A 27,271-nucleotide genomic window follows, 5' to 3' on the forward strand; every position below is an offset into this window, starting at 1 on the left:
ATAAGTTAAAACAGACCGAGATGGATGGATGAGAAGTGACAGGCGCTCCCTGACTACTGCAGCTCACTGAGCTTTCAACTAACAGCTACTAATGACAGCTAGCAGCAGAAAAATACCACTTCTATATATGTCCATATATAGCAATCTAGATAGCTATATACTATATTTTTCAATCAACTTTGCTTTTACTTCTCTTTGTGCTGATTAATCCTCTCATTCCTTTTTCAGGTTCTAATTCCATTCTGGTACCTGCAGGGTGCCTATATTACTCCTGTGATACTGTATACGGCACCTTGCCAAAACCTTCCCCCCATTTTGTCAGTTAACCTTAACCACCTCCATTTATCGTAATTTTGATGTCTTATAAACCATGCACACTCAAAATCTTGTGTCTCAGAAAATTTGAATACTGTCATTTAACTGGTTTGTCGACGAGGGCAAGAATGGCAACAGTACGTTGACAGACGTATGACGGAGCTCTGGGAGGATGCATTCAATAATGGAAGAATTACAGGGAACCACACTGGAACCAGGGAGGAAGCAACAGTAGAACCCAGCAGAGGATGACCAAGACTGAGGGACTTAAATACTGCAGAGATGTGGTGAGGAACAAGGAACCCAGGTGAGCACAATCAGCAGAATAGAGAGCAGCCGGGGGACGATCTAAGCAGGGACCTGAGGAAACGTGGCATAGCGAACACAGGAGAACTAGAGGGAAACACAAAGGATTTAACTGAGCCAAGCTAGGGACAAATACCAACATAAGAGACTAACCAAAATGCACAGAAAAGGACACAAGAGAGAACTAACAAATTCAATACAACAAAATGAACTAATATAAAGAGACACTAAATGTATCTAATTACAAACACAAGTTTGGTCCATTCCAAATTACATAACACTCCTTTAAAAAGCACTTATAAATGCTATGTAATGGCCATATTATGGCCTATAATCATCATCAGCAAAAGAAAAAACGTAATGTAAACAATCGGAATATTGTGAATGGATTTAGCTCAATCAGAATAAAATTTTATTCAGACTGAGGCAGGTGGTTTTTGGTGATTGTTAATCCAAACAGCGTCCATCTAAACACTACATCTGATAATTCGTTCCCATGTCTCTCATCCCGTAACGCAGGAAGACCAACAGCACGTGCTGCTGAGCCAACACACATTCCCGTTTGTTGTGACTGTTTAATAAAGTAAAAAAAAACAAATACACTTTAGCTTTTTTTTCCAGCACAAACGAAAGTGCAACTTCTTCTGTGAAATTATAGGACATTTGACCGCTTTTCTGAATAAAGCCTGCTGCATGTAAACGTACGCCATGACTGGATGAACTGGTTTTGTGCCCATTTAAACTATGCATTAGGATTATTCTTCCTTTCTAAATCCGAATAAACCCCAACCCAATCAAGGAATTTTGCACATGAAAACATAGCTACTGACATGTGGCAGGAGCAAGCTATATTCGAACCCACAACTTCTTCAACTACTCTTTCCATTGAGCCAAAATTGCCCATAGTTTCTATGAAAGCCTCTGAGATTTGTTAAAGAGCAAACAGCTTGTTGAAGACCAATGAACGCAACAGACGGGTCAGAGATATAATTGTGAAGAAGGTCAAAGCAGGGTTAATCTGTAAAAAACAACTTCCCAAGGAATGAATTATCACCTGGAAATGGAAAGAGTGTGACACAGCCGCCAACCTACCAAGATATGACCATCAATCTGAACTGACAGAATCTGCTAAGAGGCCCATGGAGGACCTGCAGAGATCCACAGCTCAGGTGAAAGACTCTAGAGACAGGAGAGCTATTAGTCATGCACACCGCAAATCTGGCCTTTACGGTGGAGCAGCAACGATGGTGTGGTTATAGTTCCTCACTGGTCCACACTGAGGGACGGCCTGAAACCAAGATTAGTATGTGTCGTATCATTTGTTGCAATTTTGGTTACTATGCAAGGTGGGATGAGCATTTTCCAGGTGTTGACCAGAGAAATGAATGTTCTTTGGTGACATACATTTTTGCCTTTAATATCATTTTAGTAGACGATTTACCGATGCATGCTTTTTGTAATCTAAGTGTACGGCGTGGCCTGGAGGGGTCGTCACAGTGGTGGCGCTAAACAACATGCTCCCAAACTCCGCCTGCAGTGAGAACAAGGCAAACAGGAATGGGCTGAGACAGATTACTGTCCTTAGTAGTTTATAGGCTGAATTATAAAACCGCATAAAGTGATTATAAACCAATCTACAGGATAACAAAGCAATTAGTCAAGGCAGCTTAGTGCACACAATGACTACAGCGCACATTTATCCTGCTAATATGACTCCACTTCAGTGTGCGCTTTCACCTACTCGTACCTCCATTTCATGCCTAAACGTTAACATTTCATCCGTTAGTTCTTAACGTTCACTCTGAGGACAGCAGGACTCTGGACTGTGTGCACCTGCATGTATGCTCATTGAATGCATGCCTGTTTAACATGGATGAGCTACAATCAGAACTGAAAGCAGAGGGGTGGGGTGTTGTACAGTCACACCATCCTTTACCCGTTATCGCATTTCCACAAGACCTGGCAGTACATAGGTTTTGGTTGATTCAGAAAAAAACTAAAATAATGAAAACACTGAGCATTTTTTGTCTTGTAAAGTTATTTTGCGTAGGTGGTAGGGATGATTGATTTTAAATTACAAAGAAATTATGTTTTTGACATAGGATAAGCAGGTAGATATGATGGGTGGATGGATGTAAGTCTTTGTCCAACCTAATCAAAATGATAGATTTGGTTATTTTTATCCGTTCTCCACATGAGTCCATTCAACTGCTCCCTTATGCAGAAAGTAACTACAACCTGCATACTGACTTGGCAGAGTTCTAACACTGGATGGCCTTCCTGACAACCGAAATTCGAACCCAGGTGTCCTATCAAAGACTTTGATGGCTATACCACAGAGGGACATTTTATATACGTATATGTATGTATATGTATGTATATATATATATATATATATATATTGACATAAAAAATAATTGGAAAACACAAAAATTTCAACCAGAGGTAGATTAGAATGGTTTAGATCAAAGTTATTTTAGAATATACCAGCCAAGGACAACACTTAAAGTCTTGAAAGATTTGAAAATTTCTATTCACGGATGCTCCCTGTACCATATCATTGAGTTTGAGCCTTTTTGGACAGAGCAATAGAGAAAAACCTTTAACCTCTAGATGTACAAAGCGGACAATTGAAAAATAAATTATACATTTTCATTTAAATTTCAAGGTCCTACACTACCTGGTGCTTCTTTTCATCTATCCTCGAAAATCCCAGAAAACACATTAACATTTGGGGTTGTAGCATGATGAAATGGGAGAAAACTTCAAAAACAGGTAAAAATGTTGTTCAAAGCACTATTAATGATATTCTGAAGGTTTGTTGTAAACAGAAATGAGCTTTTTTTTGTGTGCTCAATCTTCTTCCTGCTTGCCCACCTGCATCTGAATGCACTCCGTGTACGGAAGATCGCCCACCTTTCACCGGCGCTAAAAATTCTCCCCTTCTAACCGCGCAGCATTGACAGCGCTCGTCTGTCTGTCCACCGCACATCCAAAACGTCAAAACTGAGGCACGCCGTGATAAGTCAAAAATACTACATGCCAGTCTTTGCCGGGCTCCTTGTCTACATGTCACCTAAACACGTCAAACGGTGCTGGAAAAAATCAACAAGAGGGCGGGCTGGAGTTTTGTCTGTAGTCGCTGGAGTTCTGGCCTCTGTCTCTTTGCAGGCGAGATGAAAGATTCAAAGAGACGAGATGATAGACACGTCTGATGGGAGAGAGGCAGGGATTTGGCCCATCAAAGCTTTCCTTCAGCCAACAAACACAGCCTGCAGCGCATGCAGGATCAGTCCGAACGCCGAACATGCTCGTGCCCCTCTCCTGAACGGGAGACCCCGGTGTTCATGAAGCCAGCTGCACTGATAGATTCTGGGCAGTAGATTGTGTGCGTGTGTGTGTGTGTGTGTGTGTCAAAAAAAATATTGCCACACACACAAGTAAAATCCATAGCAATTTGGAGCCCGGTATGCTTTCTTTATTATCAAATCACACTCTGACCTATATACACATATAAAAACGAGGCTTTTTCATCCCATCGCACCTTTTCGGATTCTAATCTCAGACATCTGTTCGCCGCTTGTCCTCTGTTTTTCATCCTTGTCTTTTCTTTTTTTTTTATCTCCCATGTCCACTATTTGCTCCTCGGTCTGTTCGCTGTCTGTGTCAGATCTTCGGTTCTCTTAATTAATTCTAATGAAACCATTTATCAAGGACTGCTCTTCCCCTCCATGCCACAGCATAAATCACTTTCTGCTCACGATCCCATTCCTCGTCCTGCTTCCCTTTTTGCTCGCTGAGCTGTGAGCCGAAAAGTCTCCTTCTCTTGTCTTTCCGTCCCCCTCTCTCTCCCGCTCTCTCTTTCTCTCTCGGCCGGGCCTTAATTGTGTGATTGAGAAAGTGTAGTATCACTCCATTAAGGGCCGTCTGTCTGGAACGGCCACCCTCGGGCTGACACCAGAGGGACCCCTTATAGCCTGCTGTGGTGAGACACGCACACACAAAGCAGGCGACTTAAAACGGACACTTATTGTAAACGCGCCTCAACGGTCTCTGCAGACGTTGTTAACATGTCTGTCGCACGCTTCTCTTCCCCCTGCCAAGTAGGAACTTGATCCATCTCCACATTTACAGAATGAATTTTTCTTACAAGCTGTGGCTGACCAGCGACGTCCGGGCTGGGAGGAAAACATCTAACCGATGTGACTTGCTAGTATCCAGCTTTTGTCACTTTACAATCACGAACCTCGGTGTTTTGTACTTGGATTTTATTTGATAGTAACACATGATTGTGATGTGGAACAAAAAATATGAGATTTCCCAAATGTGAAATGAAATAAATGGAGATGATTCTTTGTAGAATTACCAACACCTGTAAATGTGTCACTGTCTGCCTCTACCACCTTTGCAGATATGAAAACATTGACGTTTTTTTTTTTGCCCATTCTTTGCAAAACAGCTAAAGCTCATTCAGACTGGATGGAGAGCGTCTGTTAGTATCAATCTTCATGTCGTGTCAGAGATTAGAATTAGGTCTGGACTTTGACTGGGTCATTGGAAAACACGCTATGCTTTGACTGAAACAGTTCACTGTAGTCCTGGCTGTACTTTTTTTTACGGTTGTTGTCTCGCTGGAAGGTGACCCTTCACCGTGTCTCAGGTCTTTTGTGACCTCTAACAGGTTATCTTCCAGGATTGCCCTGTATTTAGCTCCATCTATCTACTCTGAGAAGCTTTCCCATCCCTGCTAAAGAAAAAAATATCAGCAGAGCATGATGCTGCCACCACGTTTTTTTTTGTTTTTTTTTTGGGTAATGGACTGAACAGTTCTCCGTGAGATCTCCAGAGGTTTGAATATTGTTTTAGGACCTGACGTTGCCGGTTGTTCTGTCAAGAGTGTCTCCCACCTGAGTCGTACATTCCTGCAGCTCCTCTGGAGTTATGGGCCTCTTACCTGCTTCTCTGGTTAATGCTCTGCTTGCACTGCCATTCAGTGAGGCTAGATGACCATGTCTTCATAGGTTTGCCATGGTTTCCACGCTTTATCCTTTTTCGGAGCTTGGTTTAATGTTTTATATCCTCCACAAAGTTATCACTGGCCTGACTGCTGTGTCCATGCTGTGTCCCTTGGACTTTATGACACTTTTGTTCACTAATACTCACTAACAAACCTCTGAGACCTTCATGGAACAGCTGGATTTATGCTGAGATTAAACTCACAGGTTGACTCTCAAGGCATTTGGTTGCACCAGATTTTATTTAAGGGGCCTGAGTATAAGGGGGTGAATACAAATGCAAGCTACACTTTTCAGGTTTTTACTTCAAGACGTCTCATTTTCACACCACTTCACAATTATGCACAACTTTGTGACAGACGAAACCCGCATAAAACACGGTGAAGCTTGCCATCGCGGCTTGCCATCGCGGCTTGACCAAAGCGCGAAAAGCTTTAAGGAGTATGAAGACTTTTGCAAAGGCGGCGGGGTCTTCTTTTATGTTCCAAACGGTTCATTTTCAAAATCTTTTTGCTGGAGCACAGACAAGAAAAATTAGATGATGTAGGATTTAAACCGCAATAACTGAATTCCCTTCTTGGCATCTGAGGTCACTGAGCTGTGTCCCTTCCAAAGAGGGTGATGCAAACCTGATGCAACAGGATTGTACGTGTAAAAAAAAAAAAAAAAAAAAACCCAGACATGTCTAAATAATGTATAAATGATACATCTTGTTAGCCTCGACTCACAGGTTCAGTTGCCGTCTTGTGCGCCAAATGATCAATGTCCTCCCATTATCCTCATGCACTCTCTCCAGTTCCATTCCCAGTCCTCTCCGCCTCTCCCTGGGTCTTTCATGTTGCCCTCTGGGAGCCAAACAAAACATGGTTTTCTACTGCAAATAAGGAGCTAAAACACCATATGATCAGCCATGAATTATTTCTCTGTTATTGATTCGTAAAAAACACATTGTTGCCGTTCCCCCTGGAGTTTGACCACAAGCACAGCCGAAGCCGTCTCGGTTAAATAAACGCGTCGGTTTTTTTTTTTTTGTTTTTTTACGCAAACGCGTTCCGTTAATGAGTGGATTTAGCAGAAAGTGGGCTCGTCATTAAAGGAGCAGTGAGCGAGCATATGTATGAGGTTTCGGCATTGGCTGTGGATCGCTGTGGCTTCCATGCAAATCTGCACAGCATTTAAGGGGATGCTGTCAATTTCATGCCTTCTCCCGCTCAAACTAGAGGCCTCAGTGCCCTGTGGGTAGATAGCAGTTAGAGAACACACATGGAAAAATAACAATCCAAAATGGAGTAGCATATTCCCAAAGCAGCCCAGTTAAGTGTGAGCTAATGTTCATCACACTGTGGTATTTTCATGTTGATTTTTTTTTTTCTCTCCCTCCTTTCTTGCCCTGAAAGCCTTATTTAGATGGCAGACGAGGATTTTGAACACACAACAGCCTGTGGTCTCTGCGGACCGCACAGCTCTGCAAAAACAAGGACCCAAATGAAGGCGGCAGGCAATATAACAACAGCCATGAGTTCCTCACACCCGAAGACAAGCCAGAGGACTCTAATAAACACACATACACACACAATCACCATCATTAACACGACAGTAAGTTCAAATATCCTGCATCCTCGTGGGAGAAGGCAGATTTTTTTTTTTTCTTACCAGGGGAAGAATCCAATTTTCTTTCTCCGCTCAGGTCCACATCTGTACGGCATCACTGAATCAAATTCAAGTAAACCACTTTATTACTTTTTTTTCCCCCCCTCTTCTTCTCACTTCGGTATTTGCGTGTCCCTGAAGGAAAAAAAAAACAAAACTTGATGATATTTGGAGATAAGCGCAGCTCTAAGAAAAGACTTTTGTGCTTGTGGAAATTCAATTAGAATCTTGCTGTGCAGCATTTGCTTTTTTAAAGTTAATTTTTTTTCTTTTCTTCCTAAAGCCCGTCTTATTCTTTCTCGGGGCAAAGTATAACATTTGAACTGTCACGTCTGTCTTCTGTTAAGAATTTTATTCAACAGTGGTTCAAAGAGATATGTTTTAAGAAACAGTTTTGAAAAAAAAAAAAATCTCTTTAACTTTCAAATAAATTTTAAGACTAAAATAGGAAGACCTTCAATCAAATTGAGATTTTTCTTTTTCAAAATCCTTTCATTTAAATTAGCTGGAGGAGTTTCAAAACGATTCCACTCATGAGTGGAAAAAAAAAAAATCTCGGCCCGCCTCCAAAAATCGAGATTTGCATTTAGGGTAATTCATCCCTTCATGGATGAGTGATTCCTCCTGCAGGGTGAACAGGTTGAAGCTGAGACCCCCGCTTCGGTGGGGACTTGTACACCCCCCCCCCACCCACCCAAAAAAAAGGGCTGTCTCAACCCTCTGTGTGTTCTCCCTTCGCTGTTGTAAATTCTGACACACTTAAGGGATCCACATTGTGCCCACAGCTCTGAAGTCTGGCTGTTACTGTATTAAAACCACCGGCCAGATGTGTAATCTGATGTATGATCAGCTGGGGGCTACACAATCCATAATCCTCAGTGATTCTCCCCCTCTGCTGCCCTCCACTCCACGTCCCTCCACTCATTTCAGACGTGAGAACGCTCCTTAGCTCTAACAAGCAGGACAAAATAGGAATCCTCAAGGTCTCGAATTCTGAAAAGAAATCAGCAAGATGGAAAGAAAAAAAAAGATGTTTGAGAGGATTTCACGCAAGTTACGTGAAACAGAAAACACAGATTTGGAAAGATTAGTTCTATTTATATAGAAAATAGAAAATTCCAAAAATGTATATTTGGAATCCTCACCTTTGTTTCTTTTTTTTTCTTTTTTTAAAATGTTGTCTTAAAAAAATTATACAAATAAATAACAATAACAACTGTTAATATTACATGGGTAATGAAAAGGTTAATGAGCAATTTAATAAAGCCCCACACTGAGGCACATCAAGCAGGAAGGGAGGGGCGTTGGGATAAGGGCAGAATTAACAGTGAGGGCAATTCTGACTGAGGCCCCTTTAAGAGGTTTTTTTTTTGGGGGGGGGGGGGGTATATACACTGTAGCGACAGCGCTGCTGGTGCATAAGGAGCATCTTCTGATATTCCTGCTGGCTGCTCCTGATTGGACAACAAATCCCTCGTGCCTATGAGACTGGAGTTTGTATATGCAATAAATATTTAGAGAAGCTGAGGAAGCTGTTTACTACAGAGCTTGAATAAGAAGCAAAAAGTGTTGTAAAGAATATGAAAAAAAAAATGTATCATTGGTGAAATATTGAACAGATACAGGGGATGTGTGGTGCTGTGCCTTGTCTTCTTTTAATTGGCCGCTGTGTTCATCATTCATATTAAACAGGCATGCGCAGGCTACAGGCCTTCTGGCAACATGTTTTATTTTGTTATTCTGCAGGAAGGTTCTGTGGCAGTCAAGACCAGTGGTTTATGTGTTTGTCTTTGGATGCGCTGCTGAAATGACACTATAAAAAGGGACTTTGGAAGGAATTTAACATTAGTCATTATAGATCAATTAGATTCCAATCTGTTTAAATTTGTGATCTAATGTTACATATAACAGTCATTTGTCAAACATTACCTGTGTTACATTGATAGCAAATCCTAATTAGATGTATTTAGTTTTCTTAAAAGAAGGTTGTGGTTCAAGCAACCGTTAGCTAAGCTTATTCATTGTGTGCAATGTATGGCAGATAGCGATAAGGCTAATATATTTGTATGGGTTTTATTATTTATGAATAAAAATGTCAATTTTCAGTAAAAGTTAAGAGCTGTTCCTAACTTCTTTAAAGAACATTCTTTAAATTTGTATCCAGCTTTAGCTAGTTTGGCGGCAGAGCTAATGCTGGAGTCAAACCAACTAGCAAGATCGGCTTCTTAATCCTCCTGTATGAAATTAATTTAACAACTGTATTCCCTTTCCTTTAAGCTGATGAACTTTCTTAATTTCTGCTCAAAGTATTGATTCAAACTCTAGCTAAATCTAATGTATGCAAATTCTAACGTTTGTTATGTTTCAGCTTAATCGCTAACAGTTTATTTCCTCAGTGGACTGTAAAAATGAAAATGGTTTATATGTGTATTGCGAAATAGTGGGTAGACTCTAACAACATTAGCTACTTTGTTTTACTGAAAAATCCTAACTAAACACGCCTGTTGGAATTTAGCAGAAAACGTGGGTCAGGGATGCCATTAGCGCTTTCGCGCAGCAGAGAACAGTAAGGCTGGCATATTTATACGGGTTGTACCATGAATCAATATTTCAACGTTGTAAAAATTTAAATCCATTGGAACGGAAAACATTTGCTTAGGAGCAAGAGTTATGTCTGTGTCCAAGCTAAGCTATTTTAGCAACTGAAGTTGTTACCCCTGAGGCAGGTGGTCCTAAATAAGAGCTGTGATTGGCTACATTGACATGGACAAAAGTAATCGGAATAAAGATGCGTCACGTAAACAAGGAAATCAGAATATTGGGATCGGATAAAGCTCAATCATGATGAAATTGTATTCCGAATGACGAGTGATTTACGCCGATTGATAATCTGATCGACATGCATGTAAACGCGTGTCAGGATCAAGTTATTCCGAATGTGGCAAACCGACCTGAGTGCGCATGTGCGCCCAACGTAAACGTGACGTATTTCCACGTTGTTGAGTGGCGGAAATATGTCGGGAAGCAAATTTGTCTGTGCTCCCGATACAACCTTTCTATTTGAAACATTAAAAGAGCTCAAAATTATTCAGTAACATTTCAACCATATGTGCAAGGCCAGCCTGGGCACTCGGTAGACAAACAAACTCGTACAATTACTGCTTTGTTTGCTATTTTTTGTTGTTCAGCAAAGATGAAAGTCCTTCTTCTTCTGTGTGTGAGTGTATTTTTTAGGGAACTTTGTCAGTGGTTTTATTCAGAATAAAGCTAGGTGCATATGAACGCACACTATGATTGGATTAATTGATTGTGTTCCCATATAAACGGTACAATCCAATTATTATCATTATTTTTTTAACCCGAATACATTTCAATCTGGTTGTGAAATTTTGTGCATGTAACCATAGTTATTATCAGGGAAAAGTTTTTGTTAGAATATATTTAAAAATAGGTTCATGACAAACCAGTTCTTATTTTGGTGTCTTCGTCAACATGCTCTTTAACAAAAAGGTAGAATTTAACAAATGAAGTTGAATGTTGCACTCTGACTGATAGTTTGTCTTTTAGTGTTTTTTAAATACCCCTGAATAAAATGTGAGGTAGTTTGCGTGCTACAAACCAGATATGTGATTTTTTTTTGCTTAAATAGCACCCATTGATGTTGGACATTTTGTAGGAAATATACATATATTATTAGTACAGTGTCAACAACAGATCTAGAAAAATTGTGGTCAGCTGGGTAGAATTAAGGTAGAATTAAGGCACAGTGTAGCAACTGGAAAGGGCAATGAGATGTCACAGAATTTTTTGTTTTTGATTTTTTTTCTGTCCTGCAAAAAAACATTTTTCCATTGTTTTCATAGTTTATTTCATTTATTTTTATTGTGTGTATAATGTTGTATTTTCCTTTCTATTTTTGGTTATGACTTAACTAACTGTGCTTATTGAAATAAAAACTCATAACCAATTACAGAGGAGCAACGCCAGACTTAAAATAAAGATGAACAATTAAAAAAAAGATGAACAATATAAAATAAAGCCTTTCGTAACATTGGTATTTCTAAATAATTTATAATAATTGCTACATTTGCAAGCTGGCTTTAAAGGACGTTGAGTCTTATATGTACCATGAACATGAGAAGTGTGCCCCTCATATGTCTGAGGTAACAATGGAAAGTGTCCGCTATTTATGTATAATACCGATGGATTTTAGTGTAGTACACGAGTAAAGCAAGCATCATAAAAAAATCTTTGTTTAAATTATTTTGCTTTGTGTAGGTATGCTAAAAGTTCCTCAGCTGTACCTGGTCTGCCCTTTGTAAATTGTTACATTAGTTTTATTGGTTAAATTGTAACAGCTTGTTTTTAATCGGCGCACTTCAGAAACTATCCTAATATTTTATTAAGAAAAAAAAAAAGCCTGCCCAACTTTGGGAAACAATGACGGAAAATCCCGCACGCAATTTAGTCTGTCTGCAAAACAATATATAATGAGTAAGGAAAAGAGGAAAAACAAAGAAACGCTTTTTTTTTTTTTTTTTGGTTTACATCATGTTGATTTTTTTATCTTTCCCCCCCAAATTTTTAATCCCTATTCCTATTGGATTATTTCGGATCAAACGCCTCCTGCGAGCGCCACTTCTATTGTAGGGGAATGATGTCGCGGCACACGACCGGGGGAGCGCACATTTGCGTCTTAAAGAGGATTTAGGTCTATTAACGACAAAAGGCGCAGTTCATGGCACATGGGAGCGGAGGAGAGAGAGAGAAAAAGAGAGAGAGAGAGAAAGAGAGATAGAGAGAGCGAGTTCGCCTTGTGCGTCAGCCCCGCACTGATGTGCAAGCGGGGCTCGCTGATAAATGGAGAGACATCACACCGAGTCATTAGAGAGCTGAGATATGAGAGTTTCACCGCGGCGGGCCGCTCAGGGCGACAGACCCAGGGGAGCGCGTTCCTCTCCCGGCCTTTTGTGTTTCTTTGCGCGCTGGACCGATGAACAACGCAGATAGTGTTAAGGCCATTATGGGCTCCCTCATTCCCACCAAAATCCTGTAAAACAGAGAGACTTCCCCCCCCCCCCCCCTCTCTCTCCTCCCCACTGTTGGCGTTTATTGATTTTCATCCCGCATTTGTAACCGCAAAGGATTACAGGGAAAAGCTCAAAAAGAATATGAATTTATAACCGCTGAACAATTATTATATGATAGCTCTAAAGCCATGCATTTACTGTGATTTATTTTACCCAGAATTAATAAAAGTATATATCTAACATGCCCAATTTGTGTCATTATTACTATTATTTTATTTTAAGAATATATTCCTAAAGAAAAATGTTCTGTAATCTGTTGTCATCTTTTTTTTTTTAAATGTTGAAAAGTCTTTACATTTTCATAAAAATTGAGACATTTCGTTTTCTATTCGTGCATGTTTTTTTTTTCTTTTGTGTCCCGTCAGCCAAATGGGGGTAAAAAAAAAAATATTGGTTGGCTTTATAGAAAACAATGGCTCACCTCAGGAAAAGCCAGCGGAAACCCCACAATTTCGCTGCGACTGTTTCACACAATCACGTTGATTAGGTTTTCTCTGAATTAATTTGACGTAACAGCCATAACACAAGCCTCCTGCAGGAGTGAGGCACCGTGAGCATTTTAATGACCCCATAATTCAATTAACCGCCTCCATCAGTCCCATCATTGATTTGCGAGAGAAGAAGAAGAAGAAGAAGAAGAAAAAGGAGGAAGGGGGTAAAAAAAAAAAAAAAAAAAAAAAAAAAGCTGCTGAAAGTTGAATTCTGCAAAGTAGAGGCGGCCTGTAATTGCCCAAGACACAAGGATCGGAGGGAAGAGTGGGTGGGGAGGGGGGGAGACGGGGGGGCTGGGCTGAGGTGGCCGTGTATAAATAGTGTAGCTCTCAAATACACAGCCACAACAGCAGGAGTGATCTCACCTCCTCTCCACCCCTTCCATCCTGTCGCCGCTGTCAGCCTCCGCAGAAAAAGAGCGCAGAGCCGTCAGCAGCAGCAGCAGCGGCAGCAGCAGCAGCAGCGGCGGCGGCTGTGCGTAAAGAACAGCGCTGAGCGTTTCCACGGTGGATTTTTCATCCCCCAACCCTCCTGAAGCAAACAAACCAAACAGAAAAAGAGAAGAAGATTAAAAAAAAAAAAAAAAAAAAACGAAACAAAAAAACAGGACCTCTACTGAGCGACAGAGGCGAGCGACCATGGAAGAACTTACGGCATTCGTGTCGAAGTCTTTCGATCAGAAGAGCAAGGAGAGCAGCAAGGAGAGCATCACGTACAGGGAAGTTTTGGAGAGCGGCTTGGCGCGGGCGCGGGAGCTGGGCAGCCCGGAGAGCAACCTGCAGGACATTACGGACACCAACCACTGCCCCGTGCACCTCTATAAGGACCACGTGGAGCTGGAGAAGGAGAAACTGAAGGACTTTAATGTTTCCAGGGCGACAGAGGGTGAGCCTTTTTTTTTTTTTTTTAATTCTGGTTTGATTTTTTTTCATTCCCTTTAAAACGAAGAAGAAGAAGAGGAAGAAGAAAAGAAGAAAAGCCCGTGCTATTTCGGCGACTATATGTCAAGGTCAATTGTTTGCGTATCTGGAGGAATAACATCCAGGATCAACGCGTAAAAAAAGAAAGAAAAATAAACTGAGTGTAGGACGTGAACGCGTTTAGCTGGAGGAAAGTTAACACCTTATTCGGGGAATTATTGCACATAGCAGGAGGCGGGCCCTTGGTTTGAGCAGAGCTTTAACTATTTCATGCTTTCAGACATCTATTATATATATAAGAAAAGAATAAATAATTTATTTCTCAAATTGGCTGTATGTATTTCTCAAATAGGCTATATATAAACCATTCAATAATGCTTATAAACTAGTTCACCGTACAAACTGCTATTAAAAATGGTCTATTTAAAAAACAACAACATAATAACGAAACTGGATTGCTGTGCAATACTATGCAATTATATATATATATATATATATATATATATATATATATATATATATATATATATTTCAACTGAAAATGTATTTGCATGCATGTAATATTCTCGGTTAAATTCTACCTGATTTAATCCAACCTTTTAGACCTCCATCTAACACTAAATCAGTTTTGTTACTGTGTTAAGCTACCTTTCTCATTTTACTGCCTGTAAATGCAATCCAGCTTTGCTCTTCTATAATTTGTATTCATTTGTCTGCGCCTCCCGAAATTCCCAGCTAAACAGTTGCCGCTTATAGTTCTTTATGCGTCAAGCAAAACATGTTCTTTAGTATGTAAAGAAGAAGAAAAAAATATATGTAAATATATCATATATATATATAAAATATAAGCATTCGGGGCCTTCTTTGACCCAGCATCCAGACACCGTACACTGGCTCCAAACATTAATGACAGTTTCGACTTATTTCAGGGGTGAGCTTTCTCCTAAGTTACTCTGCACCTCTGTGCCATCAGGGATCAACGGAGGGAGATTGGCTTAATGAACATTTATATAAATCAATCAGCGTTCAGTATGAGGACCAAACGGATCCATGTCAGAAAAGTAGGTCCAACCTGCAAAGAAAACCTGCGAGTGAGAGCGGATCAGTTATTCAAACAGCTGACATCTGTGTTACTAATAATAGCAGCAGCAGTGACTTCACTGTAAAAGAAGAAAGCCCGAACCGAGGCAGCTTTTCTGGGTAGTGGTGAGAATGTCAGATTTACGGTCTGTTTGGTATGTTTATAATATGAAATAACACGATTCTTACAGAGGTGAGTATTAAGTCTGATCTCTATTGTCTTAAAGCGACTCTAAATCGCTGCCTCTCTAGCCTATGTGACTGACTTCCATGTAGAAAGTTAATTATAGAGGCTGAAAATGCAGCCGCATGCCCCATCCCTTAAAAATCAGGCTGGTTCATGTTTTTTTTTTTTTCTTCTGTGCCGCATTTGTGTCAAACTTCCAGGGCCACGAGGCCCCAACTCTGGCCCGATTGACTTGGCTGGGATATGGGAGCCTATACGTGAAAGGCTGCGTGGGCATGAATGCAAACGAGAACGTGTGTTTTTGCGCTAAAACCCCGCTCCGTTTTTCCTCCTCTCGCCAACCACCAAACCCTTCCCCACAGGGATCTACGAGTGCAAAGAGAAAAAGGAGGACGTGAAGTCCGAGGACGAGGACGCGCAGGGCAAGCTGAAGCAGCGGCGGAGTCGCACCAACTTTACCCTGGAGCAGCTCAACGAACTGGAGCGGCTCTTCGACGAGACGCACTACCCAGACGCGTTCATGAGAGAGGAGCTGAGCCAGAGACTGGGACTGTCTGAGGCCAGAGTGCAGGTGAGGAATAACCAGTTCCTTTCTTTCTTTCTTTCTTTTTAATCCTCCTGCATGTGACACTTTAACGGGAAAGATGTCTGCAGACTGTAGTAGAACTCCCCATCAGGCAGCCAGTGTGACTCTAGGCTGCTATTAAATTGCACAGGAGAGCTCCGTGCGTTAACATTAACATCATGCAATATAAATACGCACAAAGGCATGATAAAAGCCAAACCTGAGGTATAGTTTTGAATTGATTTGCCAATAAAACGTAGGAAAAGTGTAGCCATATATTTCAAATGAACGGAGCAAATTCTTTCCCCCGTAATCATTTAGTAAAAACCCATTTTTTAAAAAAAAAATTTTCTGCTTTGTCTAATCGTGTTCTTTAAACTTTAAAATGTCCACCGAAATAAAACAACCACAAACGTACAAAAATTATAATAATCAAAAACAAATCGAGCCCTCGGTGTCTATGGTCTATTAATTTGTATTATTATTTTTATTATTTTAAATTATTGCTGTTTAAGGTTGACACGTTCTATTTATTTGAATGTTTTAGCCCATTCGGTTCAGATTTAACCTGCATAAGAAAGGGTTTAAACTAGGCTCAGTTCAACAAAATGTAGACATCAGCTGACATTTTTATATCGACGTTTTTGTGTTTTGTTTTTTTACACCGTTAATTTTTCAAACTCCATTGAGAAGGCAGGCAAAGTCGACGTCTATACCAGGAAAATGTGCATGTTGTCTTAAAAAGATGCGATCCTTGTGGTGTAAAACAGAAACAAAAGCAAAAGGCGTGTGTTTAAAAAAAATCACTCCTATGCCAATTAAAAAAGAGCTGTTTATAACCTCCGTGCTTCCATTTATTGTTGTAACCTAATGTTACAGAAATCACCTGTAAATACAGGGGAAACAATCTGCTCGGTTTATGCCAGTAATCGGATTTTCTGCACACCTTCAGATCAATTCCAAATTCAGGCAGAAAACGAAACGGTTTGGAAATATCCAGACGTGCAGTTTTAGCGTGCATCCTCTGCGTTGGGGCTGCGATAATTAGAATTATTAATATAGCTTAATAGGTGGTGCGTTGCTCGCAGTCATTATGGTCAAAGCAGCGCGATTTGCTATAAATCATCCAGGATGTAAGAAGCTGTACTGAACTCACAGCGGTAGGCCTGCAGAGTGTGGGAAGAAACAGAGAGGAAAAAAGGGGAGAAGAAGAAGAAGAAGAAGGAAGAAAAAAAAAAACTCCCCAACAATGATTAAAATGAATGAAGAGCCTGAATGGCCGCTTCAAGGGACGCGCTCTTATGTCAACTGGTATCCCTCCTCATTTTCTTTGCAATATCTGCCACGGGCTTTGATGTAGTGTCCCCATAAAAACACATTAGAAATAACTCGATTGTGGAAGCAACTCTGCTGCTGTTCAGATCTATCTAATCGGATGAATAAGCCCCATCATAGAGCTTTTGTGAGCGCGGCGACTGCACCGGTTTGGAGCCGAACACCGTCGGACTGCGGTTGACAGCGCGATGCGGGGGTGAAGCTGCGCGCCATGCCGGCTAATAAAGTGTGTTCATTACAATAATTTACGGCCTGCATGCGGTTCGCAAAGTCACTTTCCTTTCATAGATCGGATGGATTCTGAGCACCGGAATCCGCCCAGGAACAGTCGCAGAAAGCTCAGTTTCTTGCTCCTTTTTTTCCCCCCTCCTTGTTTTTAGTGGACCCCTGACATGTTTTGCTGCAGCTCTGTGCAGCGGGGTCCTTGTATGGGCTGCGAACCTGCGCTCCGAGCAGCTGTCAATGAATCTAATTGAAAGTTATGAGAGCTTGGTGAGGAGCAGGCAGTAATTCGGTTAGGACTAATATCTCTGGGTTTTCTGGCGCGCCGCTAAATTAAATGTCATTATTCACTGTCTCTAATAAAAAATCAAAAAGGAAATGAGATTAGGGTATTTGTGAAGCGCATCATTGAGTGGCCCTTAATGAAGAAATAACTGTCTGAACCAGTGTAGTTCACTTTGCTTAACATACTGGCGCGTAATTGGAATTGATCCGGGGCCCGTCTTAATATTAGCCTTGATTTATCTGAGGGATGGCTGTTGCGTGGATGCAAAAATCACCTGGGATGCTGATAAACACGTCGGTACCACTGATGAGCCGATCACGCACGCGCGCGCGCACACTCTCACACACCCACATAGTTAAAATAATAATAATAATAATAATAATAATAATAATAATAATAATAATAATAATAATAATAATAATAATAATAATAATAATAATAATAACAGTATTATTATTACTACTACTAAATATTTATTTATGTATGAGCCAGGTAATTATTCAACTAGTGTCTTAGTGCGACAGAGTTTGATGTTCAAGCTATTTTTTCCTCCTCTTCGACACTAATGACACCGTTTATCGACCCCCCCCCCCCCCCACACACACACACACCCTTGCAACCATGGACGCGGCTACGTTGCGCAGCTGGAATCGGGCTGGTGGCGCCCTGACTGAGTCATCGCCAGTCTGCCTCATCATGCGCCCCCCCCACCCTCACCCTGTTAGGTCCGCGACAGAGCCGCTAATTTCGCATCTGTAAATGATAATCATTGTTGGGGGGGGGGGGGGGGGGGTTAATGTTATTCAACGAGGCAAATTAAGTTGATGGCGATTAACAATACAGGCGCGCGCATATAGCCCACAGCTTTTAAAGGCCGGCTGCAGATTGGGGAGATGGTTAATGACTTGAGCGACACGTCATCACAGTGTTTACTTTCTGCATTGTTACTCAGATGTGTGGTTGTGGCATCTTAGACCTTGACCCTATAATCTTCCCATCATCCCTTCATTTAATTGGCTATTATATAAAAAAAGGGTTATGTTTGGTCATTCTTTTGTATTTTGTTTTATTTTCATGTTTATATCAATCATTTGCTACATTTTGTTAAGGTGTGCTGTAAGCCACCTTTTTATTTACTGATATATCCTGCCTTTTATTTTGATTCTAGTAATCTGCATATGACATCCTAAGAATGCGTGTTGTTGTTTTTTACGCATTTACCCGGTCTCTTCGCAGTTTTAATGCATTATTTGTCCCTTTTTAAACGCAGGTCTGGTTCCAGAACAGAAGAGCAAAATGTCGAAAACAAGAAAACCAAATGCACAAAGGTAAATATCACCTCCAACCCCTACCAGCTATTTCTCCACTATATTCTCCAAGTATTATTCTGATATTAGGAATATTTTTTTAAATAGCTTATGACTTAAGTTTTTTTTATATTCATGTGCAAAAATTTGTGACCTCCTCATCTCACATAACAACAACTGTCTGGCTGCCTGACAGACATCTTTCCCTTCTCCCCAGGTGTGATTCTGGGCAGCGGCAGTCACCTGGACGCCTGCAGAGTGGCTCCCTATGTCAATATGGGCGCCCTGCGAATGCCCTTTCAACAGGTAGGCCATGTTTGCAAGACTCAAATCTGAATCATGAATCACTCAGTAACCGCAAGCTTAGAGTGAATTAAATAAAGATGAGAAACACTTCTGATTACTTAGCAACTTGCAAACTTGTCTGAATGCGGAGGTATTTTTATTTTTCAAAAGGCATTAAGGTAGGAGTTATAGTTTGTGCGGTGTTTATGCGTGATGATATTTATAAGGAATTAGGCATGGGCTGGTTACTGGTTCAGAGGTTTTTACAATGTTACAGATTTAAAAACCAGGAAAATTATCCAGCATGCTGTTGTTCAAAGTTCGTTTAGTTAGAAAATGCTGGAGGGACCTGGGCCTTCTCTAACTCTACGGGGTATGGAATAACACAGTATTCTCCCAACCACACTGGTGGCTGCAGACTGCTGGTCAGATGGCTGAAATGCCAGTGATACCAGGAAGACAAGTTTTGTTGGAAATATTTACAGTTGTGAAAAAAACGTGGTCAGTCTCTAAGCTAATATCAGCTTGTTACCTGTACAGAACGACACAGCGAAAGATGTAATGCTTTGTCCAATAAGCATGATTTTTTTTAATACTATTGCTAAATTTAGAGAATTTATCTTACATTTGCTTAACTCAGTGTAGAAAAATAACGCAAAATGCATAAATCATACTTTTTAAAAATCAATGCCATTTTTGCCACAGGGTTAAAAAATTTACGGTTTCCTGTTTTAAATTAAAATGACCATATGAAGTTATATGTTCCTCTTTTGAACTTTTGTTTTGATGCTGTGAAAACTGTGGTATTTTCACCATACCATATTGATCATATTGCGAGAATCTCGTACCAGCCCATGGCTAAAAGGATTTTGGAGACAAAGCACTTATATGCATCTATATGCAGTTGCTTCATGTTCAATAGAGAAGGAGCCCATCAGACCTCGGTGCACCTTTCACCTCCTTCCTTCTCCTCGCAGAGAGGAAGAATGATAGAAGAGAGGTAGCGGCCACTCATCTGCTCCGGCACTGCCTTGGTTTTGCATCCGGACCGCTGTGTTGTCTGCTTGACCCCTCATGAAAAGCAGGTGCCTAATTAAGCCAACAGTGCGGCAGGCGTGAGCACATAAAAGGGGATGATGAAAGCGGGGGGAATGGAGTGGGCTCTGATGGATATTGGCGTTGAGCTGCGCTGGCAGGGGCGGAGGCTCGGAGGCCTGCATACTGAGAGAGGCACGCTGCATGTGGCTGAAACGGGCTGTGGGCATGCACAGATGCAGTGGACGGCTGGAGGTTTTGCAAACGTAAAGGTATAGGGAGGATTCAGAAAGTCCCCCATGTCCTTGCTCTCTAAAGCTACTCATCTGGTTGTGTGCTATATGTGTCCAACTTAAAAAAAAAAGTGCAATAATGTGTTTCATAAAAGCATACACACGGAATGAAATAGGTTTCAATAAGCGTTGCAGCATTTTAATTGGAAATCAGTGCACGGAGGGAATTGGTGTCATGGGCGTAAAATATCAGCAGGATATGTTGTTGCATTTATAGGAATAAAATAGCGATGATAAAATGTATTTAAACATTTTAGGCAATACATTTGTCCCTGCATAGTCAGAGCCTAACAAATACAAACCCTGCTCCAAAAATAAAGCTGAATTATTATCAAATATATTTAAGACCAAAACACCTCTGTCTGATTTGATATATATATATATATATATATATATATATATATATATATATATATATATATATATATATATATATATATATATATCATAGCAAAACAATGTAAAAGGAGTATCACTTTGAAAAACAACTATTTATTTGTTTCTTTTTTTAAAGATTACATTCAAAATAATGTTATATCTTAATGGCGATAGCAGCGATCAAAACCATTTGATAATTTCTGATCTGCTCTTTTTTTGTCCTCTGGTGTTTTGATGATTCCGCTTTAGTCCTGAGCTCCGAGTCTTAGTTGGAAGGCCTCCTTACCATCACCCTAATCTAAGACTCTATCTGGGACACTCCACAATGTCACTGTTAATTCTAGTTAAAAGAAACATGCTAATCAAATTAAAAGATAATTTAAAATCTATTGTTTCCATGGATCATGGAAATTTTGTAGCAATTAGTAAATTCATGCAATTCCGCCACTAAAAAGCACATTCAGTCAGATTTTCAAATGTAACATTATTTAGTGGTACAGTCATGGAAATAACAGCTAGTAACAATCTTCACCATGATCTCAGTTTATGAAGTTTTTCAAACACCATCAGAGTTCATTGTAAGCCCAGTGAGTCACGCTTTCATCATGATCGCTGATTGAAATGACCCATCCCGGGTGCCCGGTCCCCCAACATGTATATGTATCGGTGCGAGTTTGTTGTCTGCAGCTGCTGTCGTTTGGGATGCCTTTGCAGAGCGCGTATGCGGTTCAGACTCATTTTCCCTTTCATTTGCCTTTAGCTGGAGTCATTTTTTGGTTTTTGGCGTGCCAAGTTGAAAAGACGCGAAAAATAAATATTTTGTTCAGGTAAAAAAAAAAAAACCTTTGCCTTTGCGTTAGTTATTTTTTTATTTTCTGGCTGTAGAATCAAGTGTGAAGTGCTTCAGTTACCCCTCCTTTTCTGTCTTTTTTTTCCCCCCTGTGGTGTTTGAAACGCATGAGAAATGGCAACAGGGCTCAGATCTCTCCCTCTGAAGTACCCTGATGCTTAATTTTCACCTACTTCTTATAAAATAATTGCCAAGAATGTTAAAACTGATATCCTATGCTCCTTATGGTATCTGGTTCTTTTTTTTTTTTCTTTCTGCTTGACTCAGGGAAATGTCTGAATAAATATTTATAGCTCCAAATGTGCAAATGTCTTTTTAGTGCAAAAGTTGTTTATTTATGCAATCGAATACAGAATCGGGATAACAAGCCAGTATATTTCAGAGCTAAAGGAATCTGTTCTGGGTTGTGGAAACACTTTGATATCTGGCGATCAAATTGGATGTGGTGTCTGAGGGCGATGTATGATTCATTAACTTTTAGAATAGCTGACATGAAGAAAGGGCTAAAGTGTCGACCGTGGCCCTCAGCTATTTTCTTAGAAAACACGCCGTAAGCAACGGCTTTGAGGGGGAGCTTAATAGTGTCAGACTGCGAAACTTAAATCCTCCGCTCCGTTTCCACACGTGCTGACCAACTCTGTATTTCCCTCCTCTGCAGGTTCAAGCACAGCTACAGCTGGATGGAGTCACCCACTCCCACCCTCACCTGCACCCTCACCTGGCCGCCCACGCCCCCTACCTGATGTTCCCGCCCCCTCCCTTCGGACTACCAATTGCGTCCCTTGCCGACTCGGCCTCGGCGGCGGCGGCGGTGGCGGCGGCCGCCAAGAGCAACAGCAAGAACTCCAGCATCGCCGACCTGCGACTCAAGGCAAGAAAACACACCGAGGCTCTGGGACTCTGACCCCACCGGGCTGCCCCTCCGCTCGCCTGATGCCCATAATCGCCTCTCACACAAGACTGGGCCTGTGAAACCGGGCCGTGACACTCACAGCTAAAACTTAACTAAACAAAAAAAACACTGAGTGAGAATGAAAGAGAGGAACACATACAGAGAGAAGGGAGGCAGAGGGAGTGTGTGTGGGAGAGGAGGAGGAGGAGGAGGAGAAGGAGGAAGGTGGGAGGGGAGAGAACAGTGGAGGAAGAAAATAAAGGAGGAGGAGGAGGAGGAGGGAAAATTGTCACAAAACCAGCTGCCAAAACAAACCACTTGTAGAGAACGGTAATTAAATACCAGTGAAATCACCTTTTACTTTTCGCCCAACAGGCAGGACTTCTGCGGGGCCAGTGGCTCAGTCCACTCCAGGCACAGATCACATCCCAAGGACCGTACAAACACATGTGGATGTCTGTCTGAGGGCCAGGCCAGGGGCCCCCCGTCAGACCAGAGGACGTTAGAACAAAGCAAACTGGCAGGGTCGAGAGCAGAGACTCAGTGCCGCTGACTGCCGTCACTTTGACATGCCGAGGGGTTGGGTTTTTTTTATTTTTATTTGGGAGGGGCGGGAGGGGTTGGAGGGGGGGGGGGGGGCACATATCACCTCACCAAAGCTTTGGAATGGCTTTCACCTTTCCACCCTGCTCAGTAGTTTAAAGAAGAAAAAAAAAAAGGCCATATTTGTCTCCAACCACTGTGTTCGCTGCTGCTGCAGAGTGCATGAGCTCTAAACGGAGGACCACTCCGAGCCCGGTCCCCCCCCCACCCAAACGCCCCCACCTCCCACCTGACGCAACTTCTCCACAGCTGTTTTTAACACTGCCACTCAGCAACCCTGTCAAAGTCAAAGGTCTCCATCCCAGTCCAACATTGCTCTTCTTGTGGACTTGTGCTGTACAGAAGAAACAGTTTTCTATATTTTGTTTGCTTTGCTTCGGGACGGGAAGAGACAATTTTTGGGGCGATGCCGGACTTGCGACGGCCAGACTCGGGTTGAATTCCTCCTCACGGCGCGCTCTCTCTGTCTTTATTTCCTCCTTGTTTGTGTTGTATCTTGGGTAAAAGAAGTGAAGATAGCCTTTGCACTTCAGGTCTTGTAAGAGGGTGTTTACAAATGGCACTACAAGCAGATACTACTTTACTAATTAAAGAGGGAAGGGAGGGAGGTTTTTTTTGATATCATCATGATAAGCAAAGGGTGTGACGGGGATTTCCTGTTTTTATTTTTGTTTTTGTTTTTTTTTTGCTTTTGTAATTCTGAAAATATGAAGAACGCATCAGTCAAACTGAAATGCAATTGTGTGCAGTTTAAGTGCAATACTGTATATAGCAACAAAAAAAAGTTAAAACAGCTAGCAGTTAATCCTTGATGATAAAGAAACTTTTTTTTTTGTTTTTGTTTTGGTTGTTTTCCATGCACTGTTAGAAAGTTGATTTTTTTTTCTTTATATGGCAGTGCACGTTTTATTCCAATCAAAAAAAAAAAAAAAATCAATCAGGTGCCATATCCCAAATAACCCACACACATTCAGACATTTGTTTCGACGGGGACATCTGTCTGGGAAGACATGAGCACAGTTTTTGGATTTTGCAGAATCTAGAAACAAAATCTAACGTAAGGTTTTGGACAAAAGAACAAATCGGGCCTGCATCTCAAAGCAGGCAGTTGTATTCAGAACAATTAGCTTAATTTTGCATGTAATAAGCTATGTTTTTTCCCCTCCCACGCCTAACCAGATAATTCAGACTGCATTTAATTGTTTTAAACAAAACCTTTAAATTAAACACTGAAAGATTATTTTTTAGACATTTTCAAACACTGCAGCACTAAATATGTAGATCACTTTCAGGTCTATATATACCTCCAAAACATTTTCTATGTTGCCAGACCTCCATTTAGAAATGTTTATCTATGTCTCCATTTTAAATTAAACCTATGGGTGTTTTACTTTATTTATTATTTTTGTCTGAAAGTTTTATGGAAAGATGAAATAGCTGAACTACAAATGTACATTTTAACATGGCTTTGCATTTATTTTTGTATGTTTTTTTAAGTGTTGAAATAGGAGGTGTGGCTGTAGTGCATCGTTTGCCTAAAAAAAAAAAAAAAAGAAGAAAAAAGTGTAAAAAAAAATTAAATAAAAAAGGTAATGTAGCGTGTCTGAGTTTACAAAGATTTCAGGGATGGTTGAACTAAACAATTCTCCATGGAATTCGTTGTACCCATTCAAATGATTTTCATTTCATATGCAAGCATGCCTATACATGAATCATCGTACAGCTGTTTTTGTTTCCACCCCTTTTTGATTCTCAAAAATATGAATGTACATCTTGTACGAGTAAAATATCAATAAAGCTATAAATATTTGTACTTGAGTTTTGATATATAAATATATATTTTTTTATTACTGAGAAATATCTGTTTCTGTGGGTAAAAGTGATTTGTGACTAGAGGTTGATCAGACTTTGCCTGCCTGATACCGATTTCCAGCCTAGTTGCTGAATCCAATTCTGACATTTTCACAATTTCTTTTTTTCTGTCTTTCGATAGATGTAGTAGTTTTAAATCCAACATAACATAAAGGAATTATAAGCGTGTTCTCATTAATGCATCAAAGCAAATGCCCCCTTGTTATTTAATTAAATGAAACTCACAGCAGATGCTGTTGGTGCATTTATTGGCCCGAAAAGGGTTGGATTTATTCAGCTTTTGATTTGAATTGTGTATTGAATTAGGGAAGGTGAATTCAGATTTTTCAGTTAGAAACAAATCAAGGGAAATTTGTCAGATTGTCAGATGTTGTGATCATCATAGTAAGCCCTGCATTTCCATTGGAAAGACCACTTACTACATTATTCTGGGATTTTCTTCTTTTTTTCCCCTGTTCTTTTTTTTTTTTTGTGTTCTGCAAATCCTTTCTCCGAGTCTGTGTGCCAACCAGTAGGGAAATCTCAGCAACTGTTGAAACCTGAGGATCGAAATCAATGTCAGCCCAGAGCTGACTTTCATGTAGGATCTGTTTTAGCAGACCAGGCTCATTGCAGGCACTCCAACAACACATGTTGGCAGAGCAAATCGAGCTGCTGCAAAGTCCAGATGCAACCTGATTCCCACTGTTTGTCGAGCGGACGCGGAAAGACGTGGTGTAAAAAGCGTGGCCTTAATATCACCAGTAAAAGATGAGAACTCTGTAGTTGGAGATGGAAGTCTGTGCATGCGGATATTAAACAGGCCGTATCTCGCATATATGCTCAGAGTACATGTTTCCCTTTTGATTCGATGGCGAGGCTTTGTTTGAGAAGTTCATGAACTGCAGTAGGTTGAAGCGTGCACTCCCCATCCACTTGTTCTACCTTCACATACTAAGTTCTGCCCATCTATTATAGTTGGCCTCTGTTTTTGAGTGTATTAACTTCCTCTGGAAGACTAATTCCAGATGTGTGTGTGTGTGTGTGTGTGTGTGTGTGTGTGTGTAGAAAGTAATTACTCCCCGTGCTATAGTGGCTTATTGTTTGAAGCTTGTACACAGAATTAGCCCAAATGGCGTCCTGTTGAGTGCGGTACCCCCAACAAGGTCGCTGTGCCTTTAATTTGTACCTCTGTGCTCATACATCAAGATTGAGTGATATAGTCGCAGACTGATGGCTCTGTATTTAGCCGCTGACCCCTCTGGTCGGGGCCTGGTCTGGAAATAACAGCATCCTTTTATGTGTACTAATAATTAGCAAGGCACACTCGGCCATCCATCAGCCACCAATGAGCCATGTGGCTGCTTTGTCAACATGCTCAAGCACATAAAGCTATTTATGTTGGCCACATGTAAAAAAAAAAAATAATACACACAACAATGTATTAATAGTGAGGTGTGTGAGGCAGAGAGAGCGAGCAAGGCGGCACTTTGTGGGTCCGTGAGCTTAATAGTATTTTTAAATCTGCTTTGCCAATGAGCTTCTTTTTTATGTCCCCAAATGTGTTTCCTGCATTACAACGCTTCGGTAAACTATTCGTACTTTTCAAACCTTTTCTCCTCTCGTCACGTTGCAGCCAACCTCTGTACGTTTTGCTAGGATTTTATGAATTAGACCAACACAAGGTGGTGCATAATTGTGAATTAGAAGGAAAATGATAAATGGTTTTCGGCAGCGTTTAAGAATGACTGTCTTTTGAAGGGTCCAACCGTTTTTAACCTGAAACCCCTAAATAATATCAAGTGCAACCAACTGCCTTAGAGAGTATCTAATAAGCACAGTATAAATCCGGCTGGTCTGTAAAGACGTCAGATGTTTGCAGTAGGGCACAAACGTCATCATGATGACGCGGATACTTTAATGGCAGTGTTAGGTTTTAAAACAGCGTCTCAGTCTTTTGACATCTCGCTGAGCACCGTGCCTTTCACTAAGGAAAAAGGGAAAGCGTATGGCACAGCACCCATCTGAACTGACAGGCTGGGCAAAGACAGGATGAATCAAAGAAAAAGTCAATAGGTTGAAAGAAATCCATAACAAGTCCCACTTAAACTTTGCTCTCTTCCCTACATAGTTTTGTGGTAAATCAGCCTGAACACACCACCCCCCTATGTGAGACCTGGTGGTGGCAGCATCATGCTGTGGGGATGCTTTCCTTTGCTAACAAAAGCTGTGTAGAGTTGATGTGGAGATGGGGGGTACAAATACTGCACACGCCACACCTTTCAGATTCATGTTCTTAAAAATGTTGAAAAAC

The 27,271-nt window shown here is 40.9% G+C and overlaps 1 protein-coding gene across 3 annotated transcripts; it reads left to right on the forward strand.

Annotated features, from left to right (window-relative positions):
- The first annotated feature begins 13,202 nt into the window (after nt 1-13,202).
- Nucleotides 13,203-24,919, forward strand: shox (short stature homeobox). Of its 3 annotated transcripts, none has more exons than XM_012864478.3 (6): nt 13,203-13,753; nt 15,418-15,626; nt 18,734-18,791; nt 18,967-19,076; nt 22,270-22,482; nt 22,879-24,919. In XM_012864478.3, exons 1-6 carry the CDS (start codon nt 13,507-13,509, stop codon nt 22,966-22,968), a joined length of 927 nt encoding a protein of 308 aa, XP_012719932.1. In that variant the 5' UTR covers nt 13,203-13,506; the 3' UTR covers nt 22,969-24,919. The 3 variants fall into 3 exon arrangements, with proteins under 3 accessions (XP_012719932.1, XP_012719933.1, XP_012719934.1); XM_012864479.3 differs by having other exon boundaries at nt 18,988-19,076; XM_012864480.3 differs by lacking the exon at nt 22,879-24,919 and having other exon boundaries at nt 22,270-22,698.
- The last annotated feature ends 2,352 nt before the right edge of the window (nt 24,920-27,271 follow it).

This window comes from Fundulus heteroclitus, chromosome 7 (assembly GCF_011125445.2).
Source record: "Fundulus heteroclitus isolate FHET01 chromosome 7, MU-UCD_Fhet_4.1, whole genome shotgun sequence".
Classification (NCBI taxonomy): Eukaryota; Metazoa; Chordata; class Actinopteri; order Cyprinodontiformes; family Fundulidae; genus Fundulus; species Fundulus heteroclitus.

Bases quoted from the DNA above. Each gene is read 5' to 3' on its own strand.
- shox (XM_012864478.3), top strand. From the start codon at position 13,507: ATGGAAGAACTTACGGCATTCGTGTCGAAGTCTTTCGATCAGAAGAGC. The intron at 18,792-18,966 runs GTAAATATCACC...GCTGCCTGACAG, and splicing joins AGAAAACCAAATGCACAAAG to ACATCTTTCCCTTCTCCCCA. The intron at 19,077-22,269 runs GTAGGCCATGTT...CCTCCTCTGCAG, and splicing joins TGCGAATGCCCTTTCAACAG to GTTCAAGCACAGCTACAGCT.